We start from the raw sequence: 9,242 nt of genomic DNA on the forward strand, positions 1-9,242 counted from the left end.
TGCCCTTGGGGTGCGGGATTCCACAATCTCTGCTTCCTCCAACCCCCCACCTCCTGTGTGGGGCTCGGGTGGGAGGGGGGATCATTGTGGGGGTGTCAGGGGAGGATCCCTGGGGATCGCAGGGGGATCACTGAGGGGTGCAGGGGGATCTCTGGGGGGTGTGGGGAGAAGCAATAGGGGGGCACAGGGACGATCACTGAGGGGGGCTCAGGGTGATCACTGGAGGTATCGGGGGGATCACTGAAGGTTCTCAGGAGGATCACTGGGGTATAGGTGGGATCACTGTGGAGGCATGTAGAGGGGATCACTGGGGGTTTTGGGAGGGATCGCTGGAAGTTTCAGGGGGGTCACTGAGGGTCTCAGGGGGATCACCAGAGGTTTCAGGAAGGATCACTGAGAGTCTCAGAGGGATCACTGGAGGTTTCGGGGTTTCACTGAGGGTCTCAGGGGGATCACTGGAGGTTTCGGGGTTTCACTGAGGGTCTCAGGGGGATCACTGGAGGTTTTGGAGGATCACTGAGGGTCTCAGAGGGATCACTGGAGGTTTCGGGGGATCACTGAGGGTCTCAGGGGGATCACTGGAGGTTTTGGAGGATCACTGAGGGTCTCAGAGGGATCACTGGAGGTTTCGGGGTTTCACTGAGGGTCTCAGGGGGATCACTGGAGGTTTTGGAGGATCACTGAGGGTCTCAGAGGGATCACTGGAGGTTTCGGGGGATCACTGAGGGTCTCAGGGAGATCACTGGAGGTTTTAGGGGGATCACTGAGGGTCTCAGGGGCATCACTGGAGGCTTCAGGAGGGATCATTGGCGGGGTGCAGGGGGATCACTGGTGCACAGGCGGGATCACTGTGGAGGCGTTTAGGGGGGATCGCCGGGAGTTTCGGCGGGGATCACTGGAAGTTTCAAGGGGATCTCTGCGGGCTCAGCGGGATCACAGTGCGGGGCGCCTCTCCCCGTCCCTCACGGCCGCCCGGCCGGGCTCCAGGCTCCGTGAGGGCCGTGGCGGCGGGCTCTGGCGGCCGTGAGGCGGAGCCAGGCCGGGCCCGCCCCGCTCCGTCACTGCCGGGCCCGCCATGGCGTCCGGGCCCGCGGGCCGCGCCGCTGAGGAGCCGCCGCCGCCGGAGCCGCCCGCCGAGCAGAAGCCGCCGCCGCTGCCGCCCGCGCAGGAGGAGTTCTCCTTCCTGCCGCTCGTCCACGACATCATCAAATGGTAACGGCGGGCACGGCCACCCCCCCGCCCCGCCGGGAGCCGCGGCCCTGCCGCAGCCGCCCCGCTCGGACGGTGCTGCCTCACACCAGAGCTCTCGGGCGGGCCTGCGTGAGCAGCAGGGCTAAGGGGTGCCCTCGCCGGTGATGTTCTCCCAGTCACAGCATCCTCGGGGATGCCATGGATAGGGAGTGAGGCAATGGGATGCCCCCTTTAGTGATGCTCACCCGGCTCCCGGCATCCACAGGATGCTCTGGATGTGGAGCAGGGCCCTCTAAGTTGTTTTTTCATCCTTAGCATCCTCATAATGCCTTGAACAGTGAGCTGAGCTATTGGATCCTCCCTCAAGTGATGCTCTCCCAGCCCTCACTTCCCCAGGATGCCCTGAAGAGGTAGCAGGGCAATGGGGTCCCTCTTGTAGTGATGCTCTCCATCCTCCCAGCATCTCCTTTGCCCTTTTTTTCTCTCAGCTGGAGTTCCTGGGAAGAGTATTGGAGGGAGCTGGCGCAGTCCCAAGTGCATCTCCACTCTGAGTCGTGCCAGTGCCTGGGTGGTGTCAGGGTCACCTGAGCAGTGCAAGTGCTCCCATGGCTCAGGTACAGTGCCCCACCACTAACCCCAGAGCAGGAGCACTGTGTGTCCACTGGGTTATTGCTCCAGAGAACTGTACTCTTTGGCTGATAACAGCTCAGGAAGTACAGGCAGTGCGTCAGGAATGCAGCCCATTTCTGGGAAGATGTAAAAAGGGGGATGGCTTCCTCAGTGGGACATACACTGTTCTCTTCCCAGCTCAAGATAAGCACTGTACAGGTGAAAGTTGCTGGTACAGGAGTCCTGAGAACTGACGTGTTTCTGGGCCTGGATAACCCCTTCAGAGGTGCTCATCTGAATTCCTGGAAAGGGGATGTCTCTGCCATGGAAATCCATCCAGGCAGGCTCTGTGCTCTCACCTGGGCAGGGTGAGGCAGTGGGCATGGGATGCATGAATTGCTTTCTTCCTGCCCTCTCCCTGTGCACTCATTGAGGAGCTGATTTGTGTCCTGCTGATGTTTCACTTGGAGCAAACATGTCTGAAAGGTGAGGGAGGTTCATCCTGAATGGCTCTGCAGCCCAATCCATGGGAATTAATACCTTTGACACAGCAGTCCAGAATGGGCATGAAAACACAAACACTGTAATTTCACTAAATTTCCCCACTGTGCTAGGTGTAGGCCATCAAGCTGCCCCCTGACCTTGATTCTCTCTGCTCCATGCAGACCACAGAGTGAGGCTAAATCCCCTGCCAGGTGTGTGCGTGTACATCACCAAAGTGGGCAGTAGCCACGGGCTGACACCTCCCAGACTGTGATGTGTCACTGATCAGGTTGTAGTGACTCACAGATGACAGTCCCAGGGATATCTTGTGCCCTGTCCCACTGAGCCACCCACTCCTGCTGCCCAGCTACCTCCCTTGGCTTTGTGTTTGGCGTTTCCTGGGCAGCTTGAGCCGACGTAGGGGCTGAACAGTGTGGCAGAAAGGTGGCACCACCGTGGCCAGCAGTGGGATCTTGTGCCTCCTGTCCCTGACAGATGGCAAACGGGCTGTCCTCTAGCACTGCCTCGAGTTGCAGAGCCCACCCCTGCTGTTCTGACACTGACTCAGCTGTGAGGACACATCTCCAAGGTGACTCTGTGCTCCGGAGCGAGGATGTATCGCGTAAATTTGCTGACATTCAAGGATGGGTGCTGTTTCCTGTTGTTTGGGTCTGGAGAAAGTTTTCCTAAACAGAGTCTGCTGATGTTTTCAGCCTTGTACAGTCAACAGCATCACTGCTGAAGTCCCACTGTGTGGCTCTACCAACAGTGTGGTGCTCTTCACCACACACAGTACCTGGTGTGGTGAAGGGCACTGTGCCTTAAGGCAGGTTTTGTGCCCAGTGTATCAGCACAGGCTGTGGTTGGATGCTGTGTTGAATCCTGTGTTGGTGCAGGCAGCTGCAGGCTCTTCCCACACCTTCCCACTCCCACATCTCCATGCCCCCAAACAGGGAATCACTTCATGCAGCAGGAAAACTACCCATCAGGAGAAAAAAAAAAAACCACCAACCCTGAAATATTTATCCCTTTGGATCAACCAGGCAACAGGCCTCAGTTCTCTTTGAGTGGGGAAGGGGATGGGATGTGGGAAGGACACCCCTGTCAAAGCCAGCCTGCAGCTGTGGTGGATGAAAGGCAGTGTCACCCCATCCTTCCCCAGATGTGCCATGGGGTTGGTTGTGTGTGTGCTTCTGTATTTTTCCACTGCCGACCTGGCCCTGAGTGCCTGCATAATGGGGAGACATTATAGTACCAGCTGCAGTTTTATTTAGAAAGGAATAATGAATATTTTGTTCCAACAGGCTTTTGAAACAAGCGGCAGCCATCTGCTTAAAAGTTTTGCTCTCAGCCATGTCACGATTCCCCAAAGTTATAATCGAGCACCTCTCTGCCCTGGTCATGCCAAGCAGATTTATTTTTAGGTCTGGCTATTGAACAGGCTCCCAGTTTTTCAAAAACCATTAGAATCCTGCTCTCCCTATTAACAGGCAGTCTGGAAGCAGGGACTTGCTTTTGCCTGGAATCAGTAAAACTTCTTGCTGGTGCTAACAAAGCTGAGTCAGATACTAATGAGGGTTCAAGGGCAGACGCTGCCTCAGACAACACTGAGCCTTGAAAAGCACAGAGCTGGCTGCAGAGCCAATTCTGATGCTCTTAAACAAACCACCACAAACCAACCCAAAAACCCCCACTGCTTCTCTTTTATTAAGTATAAATCCCCAGAGACTCATTTGAAAGCTCCCAAGTACCAATTTCTCTGCCTTTGGATACTCTCTGACACTTTGGGGAACAGTTTCTGTTTTCTGCTGTCAAGCTCTTTGGCTACATTGATTTTTTTTGTATTACAGCAGCAACAGGTCACGGGTGAGACTGAGATCGTTTTTTCCAGGTGACTACACAACAACACATATGCAATCTTACCTTCCCCAAAGAGAGATACAGGAGTTCAGAGGGAGAATTTAGCCTGCTCCAGGGTGATGTTTGAAAGCTGCAGAGCAGCTCCTAACCTGATTGATGCATCCTGAGGTGACTGGATTGTGTGCTGGAAATTTGCAGGAAGCCAGGTTGCCCCATAGCTACCCAGTCTATATCCATCTGTGTCATTTTACTGGGGTAGGTGAATCAGGTGTGTGTAGCTAGGTACCAAGAGCAATTTTCCCAGGGAATTCCAGTTTAAACCCTGGTTGCATTGGAAATGACAACATTTTCAGTAGGAGAATTCACAGTGTCTCGATTTTCTCTCCTCTGCAGCATGGACAAGGACAGCCAGGATGTTCACCAAGTACTGAATGAGCTCAAGAACAAGTTCCAGGAGATGAGGAAGCTGATCAGCACCATGCCTGGCATTGGGGTGAGCCCAGAGCAGCAGCAGCAGCAGCTGCAGAACCTGCGGGAGCAGGTCCGGACCAAAAACGAGCTGCTACAGAAATACAAGAGCCTCTGCATGTTTGAAATCCCCAAGGAGTAGGAAAGACACTGGAGTGGAGTAGGAGAGCTCCACTCTCTGGATCTGAGATACCTCCTGTCCAGGCTGAACAGGGTGGCAGAAGCTGACATTTCTTTCTTTAGGTTTTGTGGTTACAGAGCTGCGGCGCTGTGCCTGTGTGGACCATGGGTGTGTGACACTGGGCCAGGACACCGTGCGCTCTCCTGGGACGATGGCAGCAGCACGTTCCCTTGATCAGCTGCAGGACTGTGCACTTACATATCCCATCTCCTCTTTTCTCTCGGGGTGGGGTTCATTCTTTTTTACTTTCAAACAAGCAGGAGACATTTTGCTTTCTCCTCACTAGGGGTCAAAGTACCTGCTGGTGAAAAAGGGGGCATTTCTGCAATTTTTTTTTTTACTTAAAAATGGCCAAACATCAAAAGGGAACGTAAGAGGGAAGCATGAACTGTTTGGCCCTGCTCCTGGAAAGAGTCTCTGGTACACTTTCCATTCCCTGTGTGTTGGAATCGGAATGATTGCTTTCAGTTACTTCTGTATTTCTCTTTTTAAACAATTGGTGGTTGTGTCTGAGATGAGTCAAATAAAGATTTATAAATTCCAAATTGCCCCTCTTGTGTTCACTGAGTGGATGTGGGCAGGGCAGGGGCAGGATGTTGGCAGCATATGGGATTCTGGGCCCAGCTCCAATGTCTTTCCCTGCTAAAACAGAGGAAGGGCAAGAATCAAAACAAAGGGCATAAATGATAAAAGCTTTCAGTTATTCCATACTAAAGTCAGGCTCAACAGGACAGGTAAGTTCCACATTCAGGGGCTTCCCACAACCACAAACATTTGAGCAGCTGGAACAGGTAATTCTGCCCAGTGGGATGGTTGCAATTCACCTGTAGCTCAGAGATTTACTCTGTCCCCACTGAGATACTCTACTAGTACTTTCTTTGGGAAGGTGCCAGTGTGTAAACTCTGAGTAAAGCAGAACACCGAGATAAACAAAGCACAATGTACACATTTTTTATTACTGAAATTGCCTTTCCATCAGCCATTGCCTGTCCCAGCTCAATAAATTCCTGTGTCTCATGCCTGGACGATGTTTTCCATTCTTTTGCCAGTTGCTGTTCCTGTGAAATCAGGCATAGGCAGAGCTGGAAGAAGCAACTTGTTGCCAAAGAAATGTCTGGCATTTAGTTGAGGAACAAGTTAACTCTGTCAACTTGAATCCAAGTTTCAAGTGAAACTGAGAGGGTTTGCTTAGAGATGGTTTTCTTTGCAGCCTCATTCCCCCACCGTTGTTTTGTGGCTTCAATATGATATTTTTTTTTTACCATTAATATGTACTAAACACAGATTTGTGCTGCTGCATGAGGGGAAAGCGGAGGTTGAAAACGAGCTTTCTTTGAAGGGTGATCCTCTTTCCCTTTCACTTCTAGCAATGATTACTGCAACTTGTTATTGGGAAGAGATTAAAAACCATCAGATGTAAAGGTGACCTTTCAAGCACAGTACTTCCTTTACTCATATTGCAGAGTAAAAACAATATCCCAGCTGGGGTGCCAATGAATCAGTCTGTGTTGACATCATTAAAGTGTGCTTAGTTAATCATCAAAGAGCATGAAACACAATCAGCTCTTTATAACGAAGTGATGTCAGTTTGCTGGGTGACTGCAGGCAGTGACATGCCATGCCCGGCGTGTCATGGGGCTGGCAGCACCGTCACTCGGCGTAGTGGAGTGAGGAAAGAGAGCTGGCTCAGTGACCCCTTGGAGTGAGCAACTCCCTGCCTGGCCCCTCGTTACCCTGTGTGGCAAAACCCCGGCGGCTTGCAGAGGCGGGAACCTTTGCACTGGGAGTCAGAGAAAATGGAGCAATACAGGGCTGGAGTGAGAGGCTGGTTTTGCCACCTCGGAGCTCAGGCCTTTTGTTGAGCAGGCTTGGCTATGGGATAGGGCAAGGAAGCAAAGGCAAACAAACAGGCGTAATTTTTAAAAAGATTTTATTGATTTGTAGAAAAAATAAAACATCAAGTTTCACCCACGGTAGAAACACTTGAAGATTTTTTTTTTTGTTCATGTCAATGACAAACAATACCTACATAAAGTGCCTATTATTTTTTTTGTAAAACCCTTCCCGCTCCCCCCACCCTCCCCAAATCTTGCAAATTAAACAAGACAAATGTAAACAAGAGTCAGTTTTTTGGTCCATCGGGGCTGTAACTCTGCAATGTATTTGCAACAGCTTAGGAGTGTCTTCTGCATGTGTTTTGCAGACACAGATGAACACACAACACAGAGCCAGAGTCCGTGCACAGCTTCTCAAGTTGGAAAAAAAAAAAAAAATCAAGAACCAACCCCAAAGCCCCAGGCAGGTGCTGGCCAGGCCCCTGCTCTCCCTCCTGAAAGCAGTGCTTGAGGCTGGGTGGTTTGGGAGGGAAAGAAACACCAAGGTCTGTTCCCTCCACACTCATCCTCCCACCTGGCTGCCCAGCAGCTCACCCTTTCCCAGTCTCTTTGCCCAGAGGAGGAGGCTGTTCCCAGTAACATCCCCTCCTGCCCTCCAAAGCCTCCCCCTTCGCATCCCTCGCTCCCAAAATGCACCCCCAGGGAGGGACATGATGAAAGCGGGAGGAGGGAGGCTGGGGGAGAGGCGACGCCCTCTCTGCCCGGGTGGGCACCTGCCCAAAGTCAATTCGGAAACGAGCATCTTTCCCCCCTCCTTTCCTTCTTTCCTTCCTTCCTTCTTTCCCGTGGCGAGCGGGGGCTCCTAGCTGATCACGCAGCGATCCTTCTCCTTGCCGTGCCCGCCGCCGATGGCTTTCTCCCGGATGTACATGAGGTCGCTGTGCACGCTGGGCCGCCGGGCGAAGGGGGCCACGATGCCGTACGCCTCCTCCGTGCCGCCCCGGCCCCCCTCCTTCAGCAGCTTTTTGCCTTTCAGAGCCTTCTTGTGCAGGATGTCGCAGTACTGGACCGAGACCTTGCGGTGCAGGTCGGGGCTCATCTCGCTGGGCAGCTTGGCCATGGCGAAGAGTGCCTGGAACATCTGGTCCAGGCTGCTGTTCCTCTTGGCTGAGATCTCGAAGTAGGCACATTTTTTGGGGTCCCCTCCCACCAGCTGCTCGATCTCCCGGGGCTGCACCTCCCGGTAAAAGTCCCGGTCGCCCTTGTTGCCGCAGATGACCAGGGGCACCTCGATGTTCTCCTTGGTTTTGTTCTTCAGGCACGACTTGGTCTCCAGGATTTGCTGCTTCAGGCGCTGCACCTCCTCAAAGGAGTCTCGGTTGTCCAGGCTGAACACGAGGATGAACACATCTCCTGGGGACAAAGAGGGAACGTGAGACGGTTGCAGGGATGGGGACACAGAGAGACCCACTCCTAAGCCAAATACAGGCTTGGAGAAAGAAGGACCAGGCAGCACCAAGAAGAGCTGCCCAACCACTTGAGCACACAAAATCGTACCTCCCTCCTCCCAGGACTGCAAAAACATCCCCAAACTGAGCAAGAATCTGGCAGAGGGACCTCCTGACAAGTACCTGTGAGGATGGAGAGGCGGCGCATGGCTGGGAAGGGGTGGTTGCCCGACGTGTCCAGGATGTCGAGCTGGTACACCTCACCACGGATGCTGTAGAACTTGCGGTGGAAGTCCTCGATGGTGGGCGTGTATTGCTCCTCGAAGCGGCCGGTGAGGAAGCGCGAGACGATGGCCGTCTTGCCCACCTTGGAGGAGCCCAGGATGACCATGCGGTAGCAGTTCTTGGCGGGGATGCTCAGCTCGGCCTCGCTGGGACACATCTTCTTGATCATCGCTGCCAGTTTCATTGACGCCGGCAAAAGTGCAGCTTGCGCCGAGAAGGAGACGAGGAGAAGGAGGAAGGCGCTGCCTGCCCGGCTGCTCAGCCCCTCTTCCCTCTCAGGAAGGGTCGGTGTGAGCTCTGCACGGCGGCCGCCGCATTATATGGAGCCGGCAGCGACCGCCCCTCGGCGCGTCACGGCCCGGGGCGGCGGCGGCTGAGTCAGCGCCCGGCTCCGCGCCCGGCCCGGCCCGCGCCCCCCGCCGGGCTCCGGGCTGCGCGCACCGCTCCCGTCCGCAGCCCCGTTCGCACTCCTGGGGCTCGGTTGCCTGGTCCCGTTCACAGCCCGGTTGGGGCTCCGGGTGCTTGGCAGCTCTGTCCCGTTCGCAGCCCCGTTCGCGCTCCCGCTGCTGCGCAGCGCGGTCCCGTTCCCATCCCGGTTCGCACTCCCGCGGGTGCACAGACAGGTCCCGTTCCCATCCCGGTTCGCACTCCCGCGGGTGCACAGACAGGTCCCGTTCCCATCCCGGTTTGCACTCCCGGGGGTGCACAGACAGGTCCCGTTCCCATCCCGGTTTGCACTCCCGGGGGTGCACAGACAGGTCCCGTTCCCATCCCGGTTTGCGCTCCCGGAGCAATCACCAGATTTACAGTCCGGTGCCGTTCGCAGCCCGATTGGAACTCTGGTGCTTCGAACTCGCGCTCGCACTCCCGGTCCCTTTCACA

General features: G+C 54.5%; 2 protein-coding genes across 2 annotated transcripts; one reads left to right on the forward strand and one right to left on the reverse strand.

Annotated features, from left to right (window-relative positions):
- Window positions 1–211: 211 nt before the first annotated feature.
- On the forward strand, window positions 212–5,337 carry MED9 (mediator complex subunit 9). Its single transcript, XM_053957931.1, has 2 exons — window positions 212–1,212; window positions 4,537–5,337. Exons 1-2 carry the CDS (start codon window positions 1,076–1,078, stop codon window positions 4,751–4,753), a joined length of 354 nt encoding a protein of 117 aa, XP_053813906.1. The 5' UTR covers window positions 212–1,075; the 3' UTR covers window positions 4,754–5,337.
- Window positions 5,338–6,705: 1,368 nt separating this feature from the next.
- Window positions 6,706–8,643, reverse strand: RASD1 (ras related dexamethasone induced 1). The gene is made up of 2 exons (XM_053957692.1): window positions 8,259–8,643; window positions 6,706–8,040 (listed from the first exon to the last, which is right to left on the reverse strand). The coding sequence occupies exons 1-2, from the start codon at window positions 8,542–8,544 to the stop codon at window positions 7,490–7,492; spliced, it is 837 nt and encodes a 278-aa protein (XP_053813667.1). The 5' UTR covers window positions 8,545–8,643; the 3' UTR covers window positions 6,706–7,489.
- Between the last annotated feature and the right edge of the window lie 599 nt (window positions 8,644–9,242).

The sequence above is a fragment of the Vidua chalybeata genome, chromosome 16, assembly GCF_026979565.1.
Source record: "Vidua chalybeata isolate OUT-0048 chromosome 16, bVidCha1 merged haplotype, whole genome shotgun sequence".
Taxonomy (NCBI): Eukaryota; Metazoa; Chordata; class Aves; order Passeriformes; family Viduidae; genus Vidua; species Vidua chalybeata.